The sequence below is a fragment of the Juglans microcarpa x Juglans regia genome, chromosome 8D (genome assembly GCF_004785595.1).
Source record: "Juglans microcarpa x Juglans regia isolate MS1-56 chromosome 8D, Jm3101_v1.0, whole genome shotgun sequence".
Classification (NCBI taxonomy): Eukaryota; Viridiplantae; Streptophyta; class Magnoliopsida; order Fagales; family Juglandaceae; genus Juglans; species Juglans microcarpa x Juglans regia.
In genome coordinates this window covers 14,185,907-14,211,354 of record NC_054608.1, presented here as the reverse complement: position 1 = coordinate 14,211,354, position 25,448 = coordinate 14,185,907, and the positions used below count along the sequence as shown (strand labels likewise).

The 25,448-nt window shown below is 35.2% G+C and overlaps 1 protein-coding gene and 1 long non-coding RNA gene across 2 annotated transcripts; both read left to right on the top strand.

The window, feature by feature from the left end:
- The first annotated feature begins 256 nt into the window (after positions 1 to 256).
- LOC121243422 lies at positions 257 to 1,092 on the top strand. The gene has a single exon (XM_041141541.1). The coding sequence runs from the start codon at positions 334 to 336 to the stop codon at positions 910 to 912; it is 579 nt and encodes a 192-aa protein (XP_040997475.1). The 5' UTR covers positions 257 to 333; the 3' UTR covers positions 913 to 1,092.
- Positions 1,093 to 22,464: 21,372 nt separating this feature from the next.
- LOC121243527 lies at positions 22,465 to 23,601 on the top strand. Its single transcript, XR_005936170.1, has 2 exons — positions 22,465 to 23,054; positions 23,133 to 23,601. It is a non-coding gene; the product is annotated as an uncharacterized LOC121243527 (long non-coding RNA).
- The last annotated feature ends 1,847 nt before the right edge of the window (positions 23,602 to 25,448 follow it).

Here is a 25,448-nt window from a genome sequence, read left to right as displayed (position 1 = left end):
AAGGAAAGAGAAAAAAAAAAAAAGGCCGAAAGCCTCACGCACTAGGCAGGCCGTATTGACTATGCAGGCAGCAGGCAGCAGGGGCCCACAATTAAAACCGGACATCATCACGCAATTCAAACAAGTTTACTAGGACGGAAAAAAAAAAAAAAAGACATGGGCGATTCGATCCCTCACGCGCCTGCGTCTCCATCATTACCCCCACTCTCTCTCTCATCTCTCTTCTTTGTCCCCCTTATATAAGTATCCTCTTCGCTTCATCGCAGCTCATCACCGCTGCTTTCAACGCTCTTGTTTGCTTTATCGGAAAATCTTCTATCTGTCTCGATTTCTATGTCGATGTCTATTAGCTTTGTTGAGGACCGGAATATCAAGAAGCGGGTCCGGTATGAGGACTCCGACGAGTTGGACTCCCCCGAGGTGAAGCGTCTCCGGGAGAACCTTCTGGATTTCCTCGACGACTCCGATCCCGATGCGACCATTCAGGACCTTGCCTCCGTCATGAAGAGCTTCGAGGAAGAGATATCTCCGGCTTCTTCGTCGCTGGTGCCGGTTGTTGACTTGACTTCTGATTCCGGCGAGTCCCAACCGGAGCTGGGTTACCTTCTTGAAGCCTCTGACGACGAGCTTGGCCTGCCACCCTCGGGTAGTTCTTCCGGGGAGGAAGTGCAGAATCTGGAGACCGACTTGATTCGTGTCCCGTTTGACACGTCTGGTGTCGGCGAGTTGTGGGGGTTCGAGGATCAGATCCCGAATTACGACGCGTTCGAGTTCGGTGTGGGAGATGGGTATGGGATCACCGGCGAGTACGTGGCGTTTGATGGGGGGCTGTTCGAGTACTCCGATCTGTATTACGAATCTTCCGATTTTTCCGATCCCTCGTGGCGGCACGGAACTTTGCCAGCACAATAAACCCAAAAAAAAAGATAAAAAAAGAAAAAGAAAAAAGACTACCGATTGAATATACAGGGCCCCGATGATGTAAATTTTGTTTTTGTTTTTATTTTTTTTAACTTCTCTTATTATTAAAAGAAGCTAAAGGAAAATACGTAGGGTTAGGATGATATGAAAAAAATGCATTAATTCGTGAAAGTGGTTCCTTTGTTCTTATTTGTAATGATGGATTCACGAACTACGGATCTGTTCTTTGTAAATTGTTCAGAAAAAGGCTAAAAACCTATGGATCGGTCGTATGCTTTGATCTCCAATCAAATTCATGTCCCTTGAATGGAAAAAATATACATACGGACTAAAAGATATATTTTATTATTATTTTTTAATTCAAACTTTTAATTCCAAATTTCATAATCTTATAGGTGCTATTTTAATAAAGAATTGAGATGAATTTAAGTGAATTAACAAAAATATCGTTATAATATTATTTTTTAATATTATTATTATTTTAAAATTTAAAAAAATTAAATTGTTCATTATATTTTGTATGAAAATTTATAAAAAAATAATATTAGAGAAAAGTTATTGTAGAGTGTATATTTTACACTTATTATATGATTGTTTTTAGTTTTTTATTTTTTTATTTTAGACTTGAGAGATGTGTGGTCTAGATGATGTTATATCATGTGTGTAAAATAGTTATTTTTAACAGTAATTTTTATCTATATTTAATGATGAGATGAGATAAATTGAGGATACTTCTTAATTCAAACATGGCTAAAGATATCATTGACTTACATGTTAGCATACGGCATTACGGGAATAAAAATTATAAGTCTAAATAACACTTTCCTTATTGTTATTTTTAAAAATTTGATCTAGAATAAGGTTGAATTACACTTGGCAACTTACTAGAAACTAAAGTGCAAGCATCTAAAATAAAATTTGATACAAAGATAGAAGTGCTAATTTGCATTTTTTAGTCGTTTGTATCTTATTAAGTCTTTAAGTATTCTTTTATATTCGTTAATCTAAATTTGACACGTTTAATTAAATCACTCAGCTCTTAAAATTTTAATATGATCTATATAAATAACGGATAGTACTGCATGACTAAAATAACTGGTTTAATTCTTATTCAATTAACCTACACGCAACCAGTTTTATACAAATAAATATAGTTGATTTGTATATTTATTTTGACTCGATTAACATAATTTCAGATATAATATATAGATAATTATATAAATAATTCACAATTATAACTAGATTTATGATAAAATATTTAATCAATATTCAAACTAATAATATATAAGAAAGTTTATATCTCCAAAAATTAAGATTTTATATTAACAAAAAAAGGATGAAATATTAAGTAGTTACACAATAATATCAATATTAAATCCCAATAATAACAAAGTCATAAACTAAACATTCAAAACATATTAACCCAAATCTCCTTATATTAAATTCAAATCTATTTATTTTGTGTCATATTTATGTTTAATTTTCATATCACATTTATATTGCCACTCCTAACAAAGATCCTTCGTCAAAGATAAAATATAATAGACATAAAAAATAATAAAAGGGAAAATCATCTAGGTCAGCGTTACCTTTTGATCCTTATAGATGCCACGTGCTGGGCCTAGTTTTGATTTTGGAGCTGTACTTTTATTGACAATTCTCGTAAATAAGTGATGGTTTGAAAAGAAAAGCTTCTCATTCTATTAGGGTGTGTGTGGATATTGAAGTGAGTTGAGTTGAGTTGAGTTGTGAAGATAAAATATTATTAGAATATTATTTTTTAATATTATTATTATTTTAAAATTTAAAAAAATTGAATTATTTATTATACTTTATATTGAGATTTGAAAAAATTGTAATGATGAGTTAAGATGAGTTGAGGTGAGTTTGGTAACCAAACGAAACCTTAGAGAAACTACTCATCATTTTCGAATGATTCCACCGGAACCTTCCTTTCTCTTTGTTCTTTTTAACTATCGATTTGTGTATATATTTTTCATGCTAGTATTCTTTTTTATCTCTTCTTTCCACCAATTCGGTCTTAATTAGATCTACCACACTCTGATAATCGACTATCTATATGCACTTCACCATCTCAAGATCTTTCAGATTTATCCCATTCTATTTGCATAATCCAGTCCATTCGATGCCGATATTCTTACTATATTTTCGCTTTCCCTAATCGATGATCTTGAAGAAGGAAATATAAATTTTTTCAAGAAACATCTTAAAACAACAAACTGCAGTGCATCTTCAACTTTCACTGCCTCCAGTGATGGCTCCACAGTTTGCACATTTGTTGGAATTGCAAAAAATCTACATTAAAGATTGCGCTCTCTTTGTATGATATGAGTGAGGACTATTTTTTTTTTTCACATTTTTGTTGTAGTTGTTGTAATGAGGTATTTGTTGGGGAACCCTACCCTTTCTTAATGTATCTCGTTTTTCTTATCTGAATGATATATTTGTCTACTTAGAAAAAAAAAGTGATAGTTTGAAAAAATAATTTGCTTTAAAAAAATAATTTTGAATATATATATATATATATATGTTAGTCTAATCCTGAGGTACATAATTTAAAGAAGGCCAAAGATGTGGGTAGGACGGGATATCACAAGTTTTGTTAAAAGAAAACGATAAAAAAAAAAAAACTCTTTTAATAATCATTTACACAATCCTTTTTTAACTTAGGAGTATTTTTTTAAAATAATTTATAAAAGTAAGATCATTTTATATAAATAGTTTTAATTTTAAATATAGTTGTATATAAAGAATTGTAAAAAATATTGTATTATACTCTCTCTGTTATATTTCATCAGCTATAGACTATTCGAGTTCAAACAAGTATAATATGGTCAACTTGTATTCATTTAATTTGTAGTTGAATTGAATGGTGTTAAAGTTTATGATCAACTTGTTAGAAATTATAATGAAAATAAGTGAATCATGAAGTCAAAAAATAAAAATTTTGACTCCAAGGTTCGATCGTAACGGCAATTTCTATAAAACATATTTTGTTCCTTTCCAATGAGTAGTAACGACAAAATTTCTCACATGATACAATGAAGTCCACTAGTTCATTGTTTTAAAGTAGCAATTTTATAGAATAACTCAAAATACCATTTTATGAGAGATGTTTTAGAATGAAAATTTATTATATGTTCTTTCTCTTTGAAAAAAAGTTTGAATTATAAAACGTTTGTTAGTTATGATATATTCCAACAGCTGTTTTAAGAGCTAAGTGCACCTCGTAATGCCCAAAGCCAATTGCCCTTGTCGTGGGCAATTGGAAAGAAAAACAACCTGTGGCTCTCTTATTAATTGGTCAAGGGAATTGGAAGAGATACTATTGCATGGTTCTACTCTTATTATCATCGACATTTATGCCTCTTAATTGTGTTCTTTCTCTACTGCTATTGGCATATATTAGCTTCTGAATATGCTTGTTCTTCTAGTCCGACTATTTTTTTTTTCTTTTAAAAGTATTTAATCATTTATCTCTGAATGAGGAATTTGAGGAAGAATAAACTTTCTTGTGATTTACATCTAAAAAAATCTATTAGAAATTAAAAAGAAAATCGGATTATGAAATTTTGAAAGAAGGAAGAAGGAAGTATTTCTAAGAGAATTCAAATATTATAGCTTTAGTAAGTCAAAAACTGTCTCATTTACAACAATAGGAATGAAACGGCTATAGTTTCTTAAGAATTGAGAAATTCTATTGCTTGAATTTTTAGTATTCTAAATGGTGAACTGATTTGCCACTAGCCTTTCGGCATTTTGGAATCGGATAGCATGGTTTCAAACAAAACCTGTTTGGAATCAAATTCTCCCCACCAAGATTTCGGTCTTTGTTTGGAAACTTTCGTATAATGGTATCCCCTCAATGATAAAATCCAACAATGTGGAATACCTATGACTTCTAAGTGCTCTTCTTTTTTCGAAGGCGTTGGGTGAACATGAGCTCTCTCGATCTCAAAAACTAGCTCAAGGGGTGAGGCTTTCCCTCACACTTATAAATTGACCACTAGCCCATTTCACAATCGATGTGGGATAACCCCAATAGAAGGATCTATTGAAAATGCAAACTATGGTTTTTCATATTGTTCTCTTGTGAAGACCATTTGGCATTATTTCTTTTATGCTATGGGCCATATCCTTTGGGATAGTAGTTGTTGGAAGGACATTGTCATCCATTGGTGGTCTATGATCAATTCAATCTCATTGCTCTCTGCCACCATCGATTCTCCAATGGGAATTGCAAAGTGTTTCGACATCTTAGCCCTTACCATTATATGTAAGATTACAAAGTGTTTTCGAGAGGTAAATCCTCTTTTGAAACCTAAAGCTCTCACGCTTAACGACGACACTGAAGTTCTCAACTTTTTGCACATCCCTTGTCTCCTGTTCGGACCAAAAGACCTATCTTAGTTATATGGATTCAATCTCTCCCTGAGTACTCTCTGTAGAGAATCGCAAAAAGATATTTCAATAGAAATTTTCCTCAATTGTATTGATGTGTAGAGAATCTGATTTATACATAGTACATGCTGAAATTAAGGAATTACATCAATCTAAAGATGGAAGGATTTACAACTATTATGCTAGAATTTTGTTGCACTATTTATTTACATTAGTATGGAAATCAGTAGCACTATTTTAGGTAAGAGTATCCGCATGATTTAAGGCTAAGCATCTGGGTGATTATCTTTGGAATGATCTGCCTTGATACACCCCCTCAAAATTGAGCTGCCATCAGTAAGAGCAATTTTGTTTCTTAGTACGTCTGTCTGCTGTTTGAAAGTGGCTTTGTCAATAAATCAGCAAGCTGGTCTTGAGTGTGGACATGTCTGACTTGAAGTGCTCCTCGTTGAACCAGATCTCGAACAAAGTGAAGATCAATTTGAATATGTTTCATCCTTGAATGTTGAACAGGATTGAAACTAAGATGTGTAGCTCCAAGATTATCACACAGCAGAGATGGAGTTGATTGAAGCTTGAAACCAAGTTCTTGAAGAAGAGAATGTATCCAAACAGTTTCAGAAGCTGCATTAGCAAGCGCCTTGTACTCAGCTTCTGTCGAGGATCTTGCCACTGCACGTTGTTTCTTTGAACTCCATGCGATGAGATTTGAACCGAGAAAGCTAATATAGGCTGAAGTGGAGGTGCGATCGTCAAAGTTACCCGCCCAATCAGCATCTGAAAAGGTTATGAGAGTTGGATGTGTCTTGCTGGTCAGCTTGACACCATAAAAAATAGTGTGCTTCAAGTAGTGCAGGAGCCTCTTTGTTGCTGTCCAGTGGGTTTGAGTGGGCTTGTGCATGAATTGAGACAACTTATTCACAGTAAATGAGATGTCGGGCCGAGTAAGGGATAGATATTGTAGGCTGCCAAGGACTCTTCGGTATTCAGTGCTATCAAAGGATCAAAGGAAGTAGTACCATCATTGAGTTTCAGAGGTGTGCTGGTTGAGAGAGGAGTGCATACTTCTTTGGCACCAAGCATGTTAGTATTGGACAATAAATCACGAACATACTTATGTTGGGAAAGAAAGATACCATCTTGAGTGGGTAAAACTTCCACTCCTAAGAAATAATGCAAGGAGCCCATGTCCTTCAATGAAAATTTCCAGCCAAGTTGTTCAACAATAGAGCTCACAAATTTTGAGTTATTGCCTGTAATCACTAAATCATCCACATATACCAGAAAATAACTGATAATTGAATCATGTTTATAAATAAACAGTGAAGAATTAGCTTGTGAGTTTTTAAAACCAAACTGAAGGAGAGCATTTTTCAGTGCCGAGTACCATGCTCGAGGTGCCTGTTTTAGACCATAAATAGCCTTGCGGAGTCGACATACATGATCAGGTTTAGTTAAATCCTTAAAACCTGGGGGTTGCAACATGTAAACAGTTTCACTAAGTTCCCCATGTAAGAAGGCATTGTTAATATCCATTTGTTGTAAGCCCCAACCATTCATCACAGCAATGGATAAAACAGTTCGAATCGTGGCTGGCTTAACCACGGGACTGAAGGTCTCCTTGTAATCAACTCCTGGATATTGGTGATATCCTTTAGCCACAAGACATGCTTTAAACCGGTCCACTGACCTATCAGGTTTACGTTTCACTCTAAAGACCCATTTACAGCCTACTGGGTTGCAGTGATTTGGAGGAGGGACCAAGTCCCATGTCCCATGTCGTATGAGGGCAATTAGTTAGTGGGACATGGCCTCACGCCAGTGAGGTTCAGATACGGCTTGACTCACAGATGTGGGTTCAATGGTCTCAGGTAGGAGATGTTTGGTAACACTGTGCAATTGTTTTGGTTTGAAGATTTCGTTCATAGACCGAGTGGTCATATGATGGGTTCGAGAGGTGGATGGGTGTTGAGTTCGTGAGGGATTTTGTGGTTCGGTTGCAGAAGGTTGGATAGAGCTATTACCTAGTGCAGGATTAACGAAGGGAGTGAGGCTTTGATGCGGGTTCGGCAACATGTCTGGGTTCAGCAACACATTTGTTGAGTTAGGGTTTTGAGTTGCTGAGTTTGCAACAATAGAATCCAAATTCAATTGAGTTTGTAAATCAAGTGAAGGAGAGTCACGAGAAGTACCTGGAGTTGCAGTGGGCATGGTGGGAGCATCAGCCGAAGACACTGGTGACAAGGAGAGCATCAATGGCAGCACGGGAGCAGGGACTGAAGATGGAACCTGCAGAAAACTTGAGGGAGAATGAGAGTTTGATGAGGGATGGGTTTCGGTTAGTGGGCTTTGGGCCTCATCAAATAATACATGCCGTGAGATATAAAAACGCTGTGTTTTTAGATCAAGACACCGGTAAGCATTTTGAGTGTGAGAATAGCCCAAAAAAAATGCAGGGTATAGATTTGGGCTCCATTTTGTGTTTGTTGTATGGTTTGGTGAGAGGATAACACAAGCAGCCAAATTTTCTTAATTTGAGATAATTTGGGCTTTGGCCAAAGAGGGCCTGGTATGGGGATATATTTTGGAGCAATGGTGTGGGTTGACGGTTTATAAGGTAAGTTGCTGTTTGAAAAGCATGTGGCCAATAAGTGAGAGGTAAGTTGGCATCATGAAGCAATGTGAGACCGGTTTCCATAAGATGGCGGTGACGTCGTTTCGAGACACCATTTTGTTGGGGTGTGTGTGGAGTGGTAGTTAAATGACTTATGCCATGAAGAGAGAAAAACGATTTTAAACTCACATATTCACCTCCATTGTCCAAGTATATAGTTTTAATTTTGCATTGGAACTGATTTTCAACAAGGTTTTTGAATTTTGGAAAAATTGTTGTGACCCCGGATTTTGTTTCCATAGAATAAAACCACATGTATTTGGTATGATGATCAATAAAAAGAAGATAGTAGTGAGAACCATCTAATCCAACACAGTGAGCAGGACCCCAAACATCCGTATAAATAAGTTCAAGAGGTGCATTGCTCGAGAGACTATTAGAACCAAATGGTTGTTGATGAGCTTTATTGATAGAACATGATGAACATAAAAAAGACTCTTTATTTGGGGTGACTAGAAGAGAAAAATTACGAACAACATTGTGAACAATTTTGGAGGACGGATGACCAAGCTGTTTGTGCCATTCGTCAAGAGATGTTCGTTCATGCACATTAACAACTATTGGGAAGGAAGATGCCACCAGTGTTTCCGGAAAGATGTAGACACCATTTTCACATGCATCTCTTAGCAAGGTCGTCCCTGAGATCTTGTCCTTCACAAGAAAAAAAAAAGGGTGAAATTCAATAATCACATTATTTTGAGATGTAAAATGATGCGCATCGATAAGATTTTTGGAAAGGCTTGGAACACAAAGTGTATCTTTGAGAATGAAAGTCTTGTTTGGTGATTTTAGAGTTGGGGATCATATATGTGAGACAGCCAAACCTGAACCATCACCAAACACGACTTCATCGGTACCATCATATTCTGAGTGAATTGATAAATTGTTGAGATCACCAGTGATATTATGTGACGCAGCGGAGTCCATGAGCCATTTATTGTCCGTTACTTTAGAAGTTGAAGTGCAGTTGGCAGTGGCGGCATGAGAATTGAGTTGAGAGCACAACTTGGCCGTGTGACCAATCTGGTCACAAAGTTGGCATCTGGGCTGATATTTTCTCTGAGTATTGTTGGGCCGGCCCGATGCTTTGTTGTGAAACCGTGGGTATTTAGTTTGGCCCTGGTTGCGTGAGAAACCAGAAGATTTTCCTTGAGCTTTCTGGGAAGAAGTTCTAGAAGTAGTCATGCGGTGTGTGTAGTTTGCCGACACCACAAGATTTTGAGTTGCAGACTCAAGCCGCCGGAGATAGCTGTCATGGCCAACTAAGAGATTGTGCAGCTCTTCGAAAGTCAAGGATCTTTCTCTCGCACGGATCGGCGCAGCTATTTCCCTGAAATCAGAACCCAAACCATTAAGAATGTAAATGGTTAGATCATCACCGGATATGGGATGGTCGATTAGAGCAATCTCATCAGCTAACGCCTTTACGGCATGGAGATACTCTGGAATCGAGCGATTTCCCTTTTGAATCAAGGTAATTTCTTCCTTGAGTTGCATAGCCCTCATTCAAGATCTGCTAGCATACATATGATTCAATTTTTTCCATGTCTCGTGAGATGTTTTAGTGGTTGCTATAAGAGGAGTTATGGTGGTGGAGGTGGAGGCAAGGATGGCACTAAGAATCAACTTGTCCTGCCGAACCCAATGGGTTATTTTTAGGACAGATGAGGGAGTGCCATCAGATGATGGACACACCGAAAGACCAGTGACATAGTCTAACAGGTCGTACCCAATTAGAAGAGCTTCAAATTGGGCACGCCATTGCGGAAGGTGGAGGGGGTTAATTTCTCATTGATTTGGGCTGTGATATTTAGAGCAACCAGTGGTGTTTCGGTGGGAGAGAGAGGTTGATTGTTTGGATTTTGGGAAGAAGACATATCAGAGGTAGGGATCGTAGTCTCGTTTGAGTTGTGGTCGTCTGATACCATGTAGAGAATTGCAAAAAGATATTTCAATGGAAATTTTCCTCAATTGTATTGATGTGTAGAGAATCTGATTTATATAGAGTACATGCTCAAATTAAGGAATTACATCAATCTAAAGATGGAAGGATTTACAACTGTTATGCTAGAATTTTGCTGCATTATTTATTTACATTAGTATGGAAATCAGTAGCACTATTTTAGGTAAGAGTATCCGCATGATTTAAGGCTAAGCATCTGGGTGATTATCTTTGGAATGATCTGCCTTGATACTCTCTTGCTGAATATTGACGGGTTTTGAAAGGTAACCCTTGGACTGTTGGTTGTGGTGATATTTTATGTTCCAATAATTGCTCTATTATTGTAGTTTTATCTTACTTTTTAGATACATGTACCAACACTTTTGTAGAATTGTCAGCTTCAAGAGTTGATTTAACTTTATGCTATGAACTAAGTATCTCTGATCTTAATATTGAAATTGATTCTGTTAATGTGGTTAATTGGCTTAATAAAGGCTCCTTCCCCCTAGGATTTACTCAAACATTTGGGATTATATTTTACGTTTCAAGAATCATTTCAGTTTCAGTATCAATTATGTTTACAGAGAAGGTAATGCTCTTGCTGACAACCTAGCCAATTATGAAGGTATAGGACACACGATAAGTTTTCATCTCTTATTCAACACCTTAAATATATGATTGCTCTGTTCTGAATAGATTGTGCAAGTTTTCCATCTATACGGCACTAATCTTCTAGGTTATTACTTTGTGTCTTTATATCTTTCCTTTAGATTCATTTATGTAGATGTAAGAGTTTGACTAAGATTAGGTGACTAAATTAATAAGTTTGGATAGAACTAGGTGACTAAGATGATAGATTTCATCTTATTTTTAGTTTTATAATTTAGATGAATGTAAAACACTTTGAATTTATCTATAGCTATTTTGATTTTATCTAGAAGTTGTTAAATAGTGTTTTCAATAAGTCAAAAGTGTAAAAGTCGAGTTCCAAGATATAAATCTTATCTAGAGAAGAGTTTGAATGAGAAACTGCTACTGCTAAGAAGATAAAGTGCCAGGTGTCAGCATTCCGTTAGCAGAGTCTGTCATGACATATTCACTCTGTCAGCAGAGTTCTACTGTATTTCAAACTGCTTTTAGATAGAATATTAAAGTGATCCTATTAGTATTACTAGATTTTTCAGTTTAAGAGATTTTGTAATGTCTTTCCGAGTGCATATGTGTGAGAAAATTCTAGTTATTTCTCTCTTATCAAGTGTGATCGTGCTCCTTGTTAAAGGTTGAGTGAATTGGTAGAACGTTGTATTAAAATACATTGATACTTGGGTAATTTCAATTGGCATCAGAGCGTGGTTCACTCATTCAAGTGTGATTGTGTCTCTGTAGATCATGTCTTCATCAATCCTGCCACCATTTGATGGGGAAAACTATGCTTATTGGAAAGTTCGCATGAGGGCTTTTCTCAAGCCTCTGGATGAACATGTGTAGTATGCAGTCGAACGAGGATGAACTAAGCCCGAGAAAACTCTTGATGGTTGGACTAGAGATGAGATCAACAACTGCAATTGGAATAGCAAAGGACTTAATGCTATTTTCATGATTGTATCTTCCAAAGAGTTTAAAAGAATCTCCATGTGTGAGATTGCCAAAAAATTCAGGGATATTTTGGAGGTTACACATCAAGACACAAGAATGGTAAAAAATTCGAAATTGCAGATGCTAATTTCAAAATTTGAAAAGATTAAAATGGTGGAAGATGAGAGTTTTAATGATTTTTATGCTAAACTTAATGATATTGTGAATTTCAGGTTTAATCTCGACGAGAAGGTGAAAAATTCAAGAGTCGTAAGAAAAATTTTAAGGCTCCTCCCTAAAAGATATCACCCAAAAGTTATGGTTATTGAGGAAAGCAATGATTTAGATGCTATTGAGATTGAAGAACTGATTGGCTCTTTGCAAACATATGAGTCATTGCTTCCTCAAATAAGAAAAATGTAAGTACATTGCTTTAAAGTTGTGAACGAATATCAAGATGATTCATCCGATGAAGAAAATTTGAATGATGAGGACCTAGATATCATTGAAAGAAAATTCAAAAAATTCTTGTTTAACAAGAAAGCTAGTGGAAAACAAAAAAGAGGTAAAGAATTTTTTACAAAAAAATGTGACAAAGAAAAATGGAATAAAGAAAAATTTGAGAAAAATAACAAAGCACAATTTCATGAGTGCTCCAGCTATGGTCATATTAGAGTGGAGTGCCCAAACTTTAAGAAAAACAAGGAAAAAGTACTGAATGTCACACTTAGTGACAGTTCAGAATATGAAATTTCTAGTTCATCGTCTAATGATGAAAATTCATTTATGACTTTTACCACTGTTGTTGATGATTTTCTTGAAATTGTGGTAACAAAATCTGAAATTGAATTTGATGATAGTGACTTGAATATAACTCTTGTTGATACTGACTATTGAGCTAAGCATACAAGAGGCGTATAATGAATTATGTGAAGAAGTGGTCAAGCAAAAAAAGGTTAACAAGAAGCTGTATAGCAAACTCACAACAATGGAGAATGAAAATAATAATCTTTTGGTGGCACTGGAAATTTTTGAAATTGGTATCTCGATATTGAAGGCTCAAAATGATGCATTAGACAAAGAATTGAAGAGTTTTCAAGAAAATTAGCAACTCAAAAATTGGATGAGATGTTAAGTAGTCAAAAGTCCAACTGTGATCATATTGGTTTGGGGTATACAACTTCCCAAGATAAATATATTCAAGTCTCATCATCCGTTGCCATTACCTCTAAAAGTATCGTTTTTGTCAAAGGAAGTCAAGTTGTGGATGCTCCAAAAGAAGTCGCTTCAAAGTCAAATCATCTTGAAAAGCCACATGAAAGATCAACCTCAAAGCAATTGAACCAAGGTAAGTTTGTACCTACTTGTCATCATTGTGGTATTGTTGGTCATATGAGGCCACATTGCTTTAATTTGAGTAAAGTGCAGAAAAATAGAGGAGAAAAAAAAAATCAAAGAAGAATTCAAAGACTCTTGAAAATCAAGTCTAAGAGGTAAGTCATCAAATAACATCTATAAACCTAAAGCAAGGTAAACTATCTGAATTTTGTCTTCACAATAAAGAAAAGATCATAAAAAATGGTGATGATGAAAAAAATTGCTCAAAACGTAAATCAAAATTGATGGTAAAAGAAGATAGTGAGTGGATCTTGCCAAGAAGGGAAGCCATTGGTGTGACACTATGTGATAGGCACACTTGCATTTTTTATTTATTTCCTATACATCATTAGTTTAGGACATGCATTTTACATAATTTTGTTTTCTTTCATTGTTTTGAAGAAAAAAAATGTTGTTTTTTTTTTTCTGCTTTATTTATTTTTCAGTTTTAGTTTTGTTGAGTTGGGCAAAGATCATGCTTGGTGTGCCCAGTTATGAGTACTCGGTACTTCACACTTCCCATTCTTGGAGATTAAATATCTATCTATTCTTTTGTAGTCTACAATGTAAGTGTAGACCCCATGACTCATTTTGGCAAAATTATATTCTAGTGCATTGTGAGGAATGTATTTTTCACAACCTATTCATTATGTAAGTTCCATAAAGTTTCATAGATAATGTCCAATGGGGAGTCTATACCTTAAATTGATTAATATTAGTTGAACCTAGTACTTTAAGTCAAGAGGTATTTTCTTGCCACATAAAGGTTTGATGCATATAAAAAAAGTCGTATTGCGGATAAAGGCAAACACCCTACACGGATCTTGTCCTTAAGTCTTTATATTAGGCAAGTGATTTGACTTCAAGATAATTAATTTGCTTAATTTTTTTTTCTAGGGTGTGGGTCAACCTTTATGTTTTTTTATTTATATTTTATTTCTGTGATTAATTTAATTTATTTTTCATTTTTTGCATATGACATTTTTTGCATGTGAACACAGTTTGTTTTTTTATTTTTATTTTTAATTTTTCTGAATTTTTATGGTCATGCATATGGAATTTGAATGTTAAGTTACTGAAGTTTAAGTCCCAGTCGAACTTTGAGCCGTGATGGCTAAGCCATATCCGTGCCATGTACTTTAATTAAGTCCCAGCTTAGTTGGAAATAAGTCATGACCCACTCCACCCCTCAGTACTTCCTCTCACACTCACCTACGACTCTCTCACTTCTCTGTGTGCCATAGCTGAACACAACTCCTCACCCCTCTCGTGTTCTAGAGCACTTTGGTCTTTAGAAATCGAGCATACCTCCTCGTCTACACAATTTCCAGACATGGTAAGTGCTCTAACTCCTTTATTTGCTATTCTTCTAGTGTTCTATTATCCTCCCGTTTGAGATTGTGGTTCGGTATCAAGTGCATGCTGAGTTTTGGGTTGGTTTTTTTGTGCTGGGATGAAATTTGCCATCAAGTAGGTTTGAGTTTTGAGTTTTTCATAAAAACATCATGTATTTAGGATAGATTTTGGTGGGTTGTGGCATTATGCATTTCAGTTTCTAAGGAATGCCCAACAAGGGTTTGATTTTTTGTCTCAACCAAATTTTCTGATGCATTTGTCAATTTCTTTACATGCATTCATGTTCATTCTTCATTTTACTCCCATTACGTTGTAAAATTGAGGTTTTTTGTGGTTGTGAGAATGTCTTATCAAGAGTCTTATTCTCATATTCCCACACGGTAGTTAGCATGAGGCTGATTATGATGACGAGGGGTTTAAGCCTTGTCAGATTAGTGAAAAAAATGGGGAGTTAGAGGAGCCTTGGAGGAGCAGATTGAGGGAGAGTAGATTACTTTTTTGGTATTGTGAGATTTAGGGGAGTTGGAGTAAGTGTGTTACATGGATACTTAGATAATTTCAACTTTTTTTTTTTTTAGTAACTTGGTTTTGTGGCTTTATTTTCCTATCATTGTAACTCCTAAGTTTCTATTTTGGTAAAAGTTATTCCTCTGCTATAAGTGAGGGTAATAAATAAAATTGAGATAATTTTTTTTAAAACAAAAATTTTCTTGTTTGGTAATGAGGATGCACAAAAAAAAAAAAAAAAAAAAAGAAGGAAAAAAAAAGAAGGAGACAAAAAACAAAACACATGCACGGTGTCTTTTTATCTTATTTTTTGTTATTTGTGAATCTTTAAGATTAGCTCTCTCTAAAATATCTGACCAGGATTTAAATTTTCATGAATCCTAACGTTTTGTTTAAAGAATGAACAAATAAGAACTTTGTTTAAATAAAAACCAACAAACTAATGCAGGTTAGAAATTAAACGAAACAAGATTATCAATATTATAAAAACAAATTTAAAGATGGAATGAAAATATTTATTGAAAAATATTTTTGGAGTGGCTGACCGCCCGGCTGCTGACCAACCCAATTGGGGGGCGGTCAGCCACGCTTTAAAAAATAAAAAAGCACCTTAAGAGGGTTGTTCTCAAACCAAGCAAGAGGTTAGGATAGCCAACCAACCATGTAGGGTGGTAGATCTTATGTGTGGTTGTCCTAAAGCAACTGATAGGGGTGGCGAGTGATAAAATTCATTACATGTCTCTTAAATAAATAATGATAGGTTTACTACTCTCATACCCACCCTTTTACTACTTTATAGTGTATTTGAATTTTTATTTTTTAAGTATTTTTTTAACATTCTTAATCATTAAGAAAAAATTAAAAAAATATATAACTTCACTAATAGTCACATCCTTCACCATTAAGTAAAAAATAAAAAAAAAATAAAAAATAAAAAGAGTAGCAAATGAGTTGTAAGAAATAGTAAGCCTATCATTATTTCTCCTAAATGAGGTGGCGATCTTAGAAATGACTTGGGCGGCCAATTACTACCCTCCTAAAATGGGGATAGTCTACCACCCATGACATTGGTTGGGATGGACCGACCACTCCAAGCCTAATTTTGAGGATGGTGACCACCCCTTTGTTTTGTTTCTTTATTCTTTAATAACTTTTTATTAGGCTTTAAATTATTATTTTTATTAATATTGATAATTCTTCAACTCATTTAATGTTTAACCTATCTTCCTTGGTAGCTTGCTCATGATTTGATTTCTCACTTGGTTCATATCTCTATTCTTTTAATTATTAAGAAATGATAGTTACAATCGTGAATGTACAAATATTATACAATTACTTTGAAAAAAGTGAATAAATATGAGACCTATATGAAAAGAAATTAATTTTTTAATAATAGACCCTATTATTTTTTAAAGTAATTGTACAATACTTACGTATTCTATAACTATATGTAACATTACTCTTAATTATTTAAGTAAATTGTGGTTAGGAAATTAAGCCAACTCCAAACCGAAAAGATATGAGCTACAGCTCAAGCCTATAAAGGGCCTTAGATTAGGCTGATTTTAACCCTTGTTCGCCATCTGGGCTTTATTTGAAGCCCGGAGGAGAAGCATAGGCAAATATTGGAAGGCCCAGCTAGCTTTAAGGGAAATTTATATTGACAAGGATTAAATTGCAAAATTAGTAGCATGCCACGTCATCATCGTTAACAATTTACAAACTGATTTTAATAGATAGACCAATTTGATCAAATATTAGAACCACAAGGACTAAAAATTTCAATTAAAAAAATTTTAAAGAGCAATTTAGTTTTGAGACAAATCACAAGAACTAACTTCTATAAATTTGATGTGGTGTAATATTCTAAAAATATTTTAGGAGATCTTATTTTCATTAATATATATATATATATATATATATATATATATATATAAAGGAAAGGAAGGATAAAAACATAAAGGAAAGGAAATGTCAGACATGTAAAGGAAATGCGACAAATCTTCACCACTTCCTAGGCGCATGTTAAATATGAGACAAATAAAAGGAAACGGTCAGACGACTCTAGGGGATCTCTTCTTCAGCTTCTTCAACCTCTCGAGAGAGGTGATAGAGAGAACAAATTTTTCAGAAAATATATTTGAGATTTTCGTTGTACAGTGAAAAATGAGAGGCTATAAGAGATTGTAAAACAAGCTTATTATAGTAGATATTCCCTCTCCAAAAACCTTGTGGACGTAGACTTTATGCCAAACCACGTAAATTTGTCTCTCTCTTTTTTGCATTCTCAGTATTTATTTTCCATTCACCGTCATGTATGTATGCACAACTGCACTGTACCACGCCAGGGGCTCCAAACTACACCGATTGAGGCCCAGATCGTTATAGCGGGCCAAGAATGACAATTTATTCCATTCCAGACTGTTGTGCGATTTTTGACATTAGCACATGGCATGCATGCTCGATCATTCTCATGCATTTGTTGTTCATATAGATGCAAGTCATAGCCTGCATTAATACATCTGATCTGAGTCGCAATTGTGAAATTAAGAAACCTCATGCCTGCAAAAGATGAATGACACAAGAAGAATGGATTTTCGATGTAATGTTAGAAAGATTTAAAAAAAAAAATTGTTTCTTGAGTTTGATCTAGTCAGTTGATGTTTTGGGCTAGCTGTTATGTTCTTTCGATTTTTTTCTAAGGTAGTGTAGGTTCCTGCCTGTCTATGTCTAGGACTATATAGAGGCACTTTTTAAATTTTAAAATGAAAATAATATTTAAAAATAATATTAAAATTTTATAATATTTTTTATTCAACTTTTTATCCCATTTTTTAAAATTTAAATCATTTTATTATTATTTATATATATATTTTTTTATCCCATTTCATTTTCAATCATCCCCTAAGTCTAGGCCCTTTTAAAGAGGGCTTTGGTGGACGCAGCTCAAGTGAGCCAATTCTCACAGATTTCACTGAGAAAGATAATTTGGTCCATTTAGAGACGAAAGGGCCTAATTAAAAGTGAGTCTAGGGAATGTTATAATCCTATTTGTAGGGCCTTTGCCTATTAAAAAATTTAAAAGAATATATATATATATATATATTTATATATATATGAAAGAAATAGAAATAAAGGTAAAAAGAAATTAAAAAGAAAAAGAAAAGAGATAAACTTAAAGGAATCTTAGAATTAATTAGTAGTTTTAGGAAAAGAAATATGAGAAAAGACAGGACAAGTCTAATTAAGTTAAGACCAACCCGTTGAGAGAAAAATAAGTTAAGATCAACCCCTAACTCAGATAGCATTTTTTGTTATGTTTGTGTATGACTAATAGATGACTGTTATAGTTAAAAAAAAGTAATTTTATAAATTGACGTGACTAGATTTATTTTATAATAAAAATAATTTTACAATTTGACAAGCTACATCATACTACATCAATTTATAAAATTATTTTTAAGTAATCCATACGTGGGTAGAGTATTTTCTTAATTTTATAGATTCATAGCTTAGACATCGAGGTCGTGCTACCCATTTGTTGTAGTAGCAGTGCCCCCCGCACGTTGTTCCCTCGGACTGGATGGCATTATCAGAACTTGCCCATGCCTCCTAGCTCGCTCCTCACCTGAGGCGGCAAGTGGGTGGATCAGCAACATTTGTTTGTATTTATTTATATATCTAATTGCCTATAGTAACTACCAAAACATCTATGGTTAAAATAAAATAAAAAATACAAAACAAAAGCTATGATTACAAAAAAAAAAAAAAAAAAAAAATTACTGCAACGAGTTTTGATAAGGATCAATTACTGTATGCTTACGTGGCAATCATTTATTAATAATAATAATAATAATAATAATAATAATGCAAAATGCACCGTTTTGCATGGTAGTGTTTTCATATTCTGAATTGGAATTTAGCCCCAGCGTCCAATCTCCTCCCCGCTTGCGTCAAAACTCCTCTACCCACTGCCACTAGTGACGCTGTCTCTCTTTCAAGCAACACCGAGCCTGTCTACACAGCACTGCCACTCCCCGCGTCACACAACTCTCCTACCTCCTTGTCGCCCGCCCATCTCCTTTTGTTCCTCTCCCCCTGCCCACCCACGTCGCCTCCCACCACTGCCACCACCCACATCGCCCATCCTCTCCCCCATCCTCTCCCAGTATTTTGGTCATCATCCTAGGTGCATGTGTGCATTTCTCCTTTATTTTCTTTGCTTCATTTCTGTTTTGGGCATTTGAGATTGATTTTGGGAAATACATGTCGCACGGTTGCTAACTCTCTCATCTTCCTTGCTTCATAATCGACATCAACGATCTGAATTTACATCTCGGTAGCCAGGCGAGTGGTTTCTTGTCCTAGAGTCTCTCCCTATCTTGCATATTTCAACCCAAAATGCTTGGGCTTTAGTTTGCAATGCTGCTATTGATTTTTGGTTTGTGGTTTGTAGTTCGTGCATACCATGATTTGTGGTTTTGGGTGTCTGTCGCACGGTTGCTAACTCTCTCATTTTGGATTGGGTCGTGATTTTGGGTGTTTGAAAATGAAGACACAGCCACGTTGTTTTTCTTTTTCTTAGCGTATTTTTTCTTCTTTTTATTGAATTTTTGTTGTTATAGAAGAGGTTTGTCAATCCCTTATCAATCAAGTATCTTCATGTCATGCACAAAAGGTTTCCAATTATTAGCTGAAAGTGTTGTAATGGCTCTCTAAAACATATCGTACACAAACATTTGAGCAAGTCAATAACAAATATAAACGGTCTAAAATATATTCATTATATTTTGCTTTTCCAGATAGTTATATAAGATAATGAATTATAGATTTAAGGGTAAGGATTAAATTGATATATTAATATAAATGCTTGATCCCCAGCCTAAAAACTTGTACTTTGGTTTATTCACATCCCAAATGTATATGAATAGGCTCTTGGATAACAAAACTGATGGTTCAATTTTTACTCGGATAAGAGTCATGGTGTTAACACGAATGCGAGGTGGTTTTCAGAGATGCATGACACTCCTGGATTCAAAAAAGTCTCCTAGAGTCAAACTGATGTAGTAGAAGCTTAGATGTGATGTGATAGAGAGATTTATATCAGTATGCAAAAGAATATTGAGTCAAATTTATGTCAGAGCCATTTGTTTAGTTTGTGCAGACTGTTTGTCTTGATATGTTTGATATTCAGTTTTTGGTGTAGGTTCAAGTTTTTAGGCTGACAGGGTATTAGCATTTTCAATAGACTTTTTGTACTCTTCCTGCATCCATCTCTCAAATAATTGTGAGATAATGCCCTTTCTATAAGCACAAATAATGCTATCTTCGAGGTTCAGATAATGCCCCTTTTGGTATTGAGACGTATATTTACCTTGGAAAAAAGTAAAGAGAAGCTATTCTTTCTTTCTTTCTTTTTGCTTGACAAAAATTAATCTCATTCCAGCTTAGTTGACATCAGTTAATGAAAATACATAAACATATGCCATCATCAATGCACCGACACTAGAGCTTGTATGCACATCACCTTTCTTTTTCCTTTTCATAGCTAGCACATGGACCCCTATCTACTGTCTATCCATTTTAGTAGCACAAGGAAAAGACTAAAGATTCGCATTTCTTAGCTACAAGCAAAATATGAGTGAGGTGGACCACTTTTATCTTTTATTTCCAAGACATTCATTCTCGAGCCTTTACAAATTCTCTGTACTAATTCAAACACAGTTTTTGAAGCCAAATCTGCTGCTGCTGTTGTTTTTTCTTTTAATGCTGCTATTACAAACAAATTCTCTACAACAATACAAACACATTCATTTTTCTCCAAAGTTGATGTTGCTGCTGCTGTTGTGCCCCTTTTCCTATTTGTGATTATGTCATTTCTTAATATATGTTTAATTTATTGATGTTTATATTGATGCCATTTCTCAAAAAATGTGTTTGACGTGCTCATTAATCTAATTAATTACATAATTGCAGTATCATTTTGATGTAAATATTCCCTACCCTCTGCTGCAAGTAATCCGGAGAATTTTAGGTAAGAATTTTCTGAATTTCCAAAATTTGAAGAAAATGTTGGAAGTACATTTTTGATATTGCTGATGGTATTATACTTTTGTTTGCTTTCACTTTAATGACGCTAATATTGAATTGATGCTAATCCATCCCTAAGTTTCCATGTTTAGAAATGTTATTCGGTATAGATGAAGATTTAGAAGGTAGCACTATTGTCCCGGATGATGAGGTACGGGTTGAAACACCAAGATCCGGTATGAAATTCGAGAGTGACAAAGAGCGAATGGCCTACTATAAACAATATGCCAAGCAAGAGGGATTTGGAGTAAGAACACAGAGGACTAAGAGAGATGATGATGGGAGACCTATGTATGTGACTGTTGGTTGTGCTCGTGGTAGAAAATACCAACCTAAGAATATTAATATCTCGAAGCCACGTGCAACAACTAAAACGAATTGTAAAGTGAAGGTAAATGCGACATTGAACAAGAATGACAAATGGGTTATCACCACTACTAAAAATGCGCACAACCACGTTACTGTCAGCCTCAAGAAGACAAGACTCTTGCTATCTCACGAGTGTCTAGATGACTACAGTCAAAGGATCCATGACCTCAATGATAGAGCCAGTATTCAAATGAACAAGAATTATTTTTCTCTTGTCGTTGACGCGGGGGTTTTTGAGAATCTAGATTTTCAAGAGAGAGATTTTTAGAATTTCATTGACAAGGCTAGATATTTAAGATTGGGTAAAGGAGGTGAAAAAACCCTTAATGAGTATTTCCAAAGAATGAGATATCAGAATGATGGCTTCATTTCTGACGTGGATGATGAGGGAAGGTTACAGAATGTGTTTTGAGCTGATGCATGGAGTCGAGCGGCCTACGAGTATTTCGGAGTCGTTGTAACTTTCGATACAACGTACCTAACAAACCGGTTTAGGATGCATTTCGCTTCATTTGTTGGTGTTAACCATCATGGGCAGTCCATACTACTAGGGGATGGGTTGATGACATGCTGTCAAGCGAGGACACGCATTCCTTTGTTTGGTTGTTCTGCATGTGATTGGCTTGCATGAATGGTCGAGCACCCAAAGCCGTCATAACTGACCAAGATCGGGTAATAAAGAACATAATTTTGATTGTATTTCTGGAAATCCTCCATAGATATTGTCTATGACATATATTGTGTAAACTTCCAGAGAAGTTAGGATCTCACTCCCATTTCAGCACAGGGTTGAAGACCTCCATTCAGGCTGCATTGTATGATCCTCAGATTTGCACAGAATTTGAGGAGAGGTGGGGTCAACTTTTTGATACGTATCATCTCAGAGGTAATAATTGGCGCGAGTCCTTATATGAGAAAATGACTTTTTGGGTTCTAGTTTACTTGAAGGATATATTTTGGGCTGGTATGAGCATGACATAATGGTCAGAAAGTATGAATGATTTTTTCGACGGGTATGTCCATTTCGGTATGACCTTGAAGGAATTCGTGAACCAATTTGATAATGCTTCAAGAATGAAGGTGGAGGTAGGGATAACGACTGATTTCAACTTTAGTAACTAGACGATCCCCTATGTTTCCCCTTTCAACTTTGAGAAGCAGTTTCATAAGTTATACACAAATGGAAAGTTTAAAGAGTTCCAAAACGTGTTAATGGGCATAATGTGTTGTAATTGCACACTGGTAAGCAAGCAGGGGTACATTTCAACCTTTGATATCTTGGATGAAATCTCTATTGATGATTGTAACAAAATAGTCCACTACACACTTTACTATAACAAAGAGGAGTGCGAGTTAAAATGCACGTGTGCATTGTTTGAGATGAGGGAAATTTTATGTAGGCATGCACTTAAAGTTTTTCAGTTGTCCTGAATTAATGTGTTGCCAGATTGATATGTCTTGGATTGCTGGAGGAAGGATGAGAAGAGGAGATACACATTGATCAAAAGTATTTATGATGACTTGGGGGTGAGTGGAGATGCACGGAAGTATGAGATGGTGGTTAAAAGATGCATGAAATTAGCAACTAAAATATCCCCAAGTGATGAGCTTGTCAATGCATTCCTGCTTTATGTCGATGACTTTGATTCAAAATGTGATGATGTAACATTTGGATCGAGATTTGAATCAACGAAAGTTGGACCGAATGTAGTCACAGATAATGGTAAGAAGATATTAAGCCCCCACGTGGTTTGAGGGAAAGGGAGACCCCTAAGTAAGAGAAATGTTCCGCCTATAGAAAATATGGCAAGAAAGAGAAAAGTAGTACACTTTCCAAATTTTCGTTACTAGTTAGTATTCTTTTTCTAATCTATGTCTATTTCTTGTTTTTTAACTTAGGCTTGTAAGAAAATATTGGATGATGAAACACAATTGGGTGACAACCCAGGATCTCAACACCACCAATTTGATGATGGGGTTGGTGCTGGGACACAAAATAGCATTGTCACACAATCGATGCCATCAGGAAATCAGGAGGTATTAAGCTATTGGTTAAATGTGTCTTTGAATATATTTTTTTCAATTAAAGATTGCATGCATAATTTAAAAGTTGTTTACATTATAGTTGTTTTCTTTCAGATGTGCCGCCATCATTGAGTTGTTGTTTTTGTGTCTGTTGGTAATGACCATGGTGTAATTTGTGTTTGTTGATGTGTTTCATTTTTGTTCCTCTTGGAAAGGGTTGTGTTTAGTTTGAAAATATGCAAACTATTTCTTTTTTGTTCCACTTAGAGAGGGTTGGGTGTAGTTTGCGAATGTGCAAAGTGTTTCATTTTTGTTCCTCTTGGAGAGGGTAGGGTGTAGTTTGTGAATTTGCAAAACGTGATAAAATGTTGTGTCTGTTGGAGAGGGTAGGGTGTAGTTTGTCAGTATGCTTCCGGTGTAATTTTTGTACCTCTTGGTGTAGTTTTGGTGTACTTTGTGAATATGCCAAAGGTAAAGTTGTTTGCGAAGATGCAACGGCTTATTTTTATATCTCTTAGAAAGGTGGGGTGTTTTGGTACCATGAGCCCACTAGTCTACATGCAAAGGGTTTTTGGTAGCATGCTTGTGTACGTTGGTTAACCGTCTTTGATACAAGCAACATGCAGAGTTTTGGTTTCTTTCCGTTCTCATTTCAAAATTTATTGTATGAATATTTGAGTAAAAAAGGGTAAGGAAAGATTGGGCATCGATCCCTTTTGTTGTGGCAATAACGAAGAAAGCTATGTGTTTATATATATATCTATATATTTTTTTAATTATATCTTATTTCATTCTTCGGAGTATGTGACTTTTCAAAAATTCTCACTTTTTATTTGGAATGTATACTTCCTCTCATTACCTTTCTTAGGTAATGGCCATATGTGCAGATTTTATACTCAATTTTCTTCCTATCCCCCCTTTATTAGGTAATGCCTTCTAGGTTACAGCTTTTTCCTCCCCATAGATTAATGCTAGTACTTGAAAGTTGCCCAGATTATTGATTTAATGATGTACATTTACTTGCGTGGTTCCTATGATTCTGTTCATCGGTTGCCCTTGCTGGAACATCATATTTATTTTTGCAGAGATTAGCAGTATTGGTAAGAAATATTTTTAATGACTTGCGGGGTTGGTGCTTAATTGAACCATTACTTATTTTGGGCTCTTTAATCTTATTAAAAAAGCATGTGAGAAAAGCATGTGTTTCTCACATGCTCAAGAAACACATGGTAATTTAATCTACCAAGTTGGAGGAATTTCGTTGACTCTTTTTGGATGGAAAGATTGGCCAACAATTTTCCTTTTTGAATAAAAGAGGAAACTAAGAGCCATAATGATCATACTGTAGAGAGGTTCAGCCTCCATATTCCTAGTTTATCGCTTTTGTTTCATGACCTTTTCCTTATGCTACAGGTTGTGGATGTGGGCGGCTCACAACTAGTACATAGCTTCACACCATAGCCCGAATTGCATGATGAGCAACTACCTCCAAGGGAGCCTCCAATCATAAGAATGTTTACCAGCTTTGATGGGCAGTGGCTAGCTGTTGTCAACTGGTTTGAAGATGTATACATATTTAATTTGGAGACTTTAAGGCTTGGAATAACACTTGTCGAACATTTGTTCTAAAAGACGATGATACTGTTCTTTATTATTCAAACATTATTGACATCATTAGTCATGACCTAGTAGAACAGACAAATAAGGAGGTCCAGTAATTAATTTTCTGATAATGTTTTTTTTTCCCTGTAACTGGTAATAATTTGTTTGATAGTATAATAAACTCTCACCATCTTTATGGTTCATGGTCATGGTTGAATACTTGTGTGGAGGATCCCATGAAAAAGGGCATGAGGCTGAGAAGATTTAAAAGCCTAATTTTGCTGCAGCACAAACTATATCATCATTTATCGATAGGGCCATAATCTTCTAAAATGCCTGCATGCATTGAGTTTTCGTTGTTGTAAAATCTTTTGGTTCTGTGGAATAGGCAGTATTGGTTCATTTCAAGATTGGATGGTGCCTCCAAAAAAAGTTCTATCATGGGTTTTGCAAACAATATTTGTGGATGAGTTTTGTTGTATATTGTTATTATAATGTATATCAGATGGTGTTATTAAAGTGTTATAATAGTGTATATTTCATTAAAGTGTATATTTCTGGTGTTATATTTCATTTCAGTGTTATTAA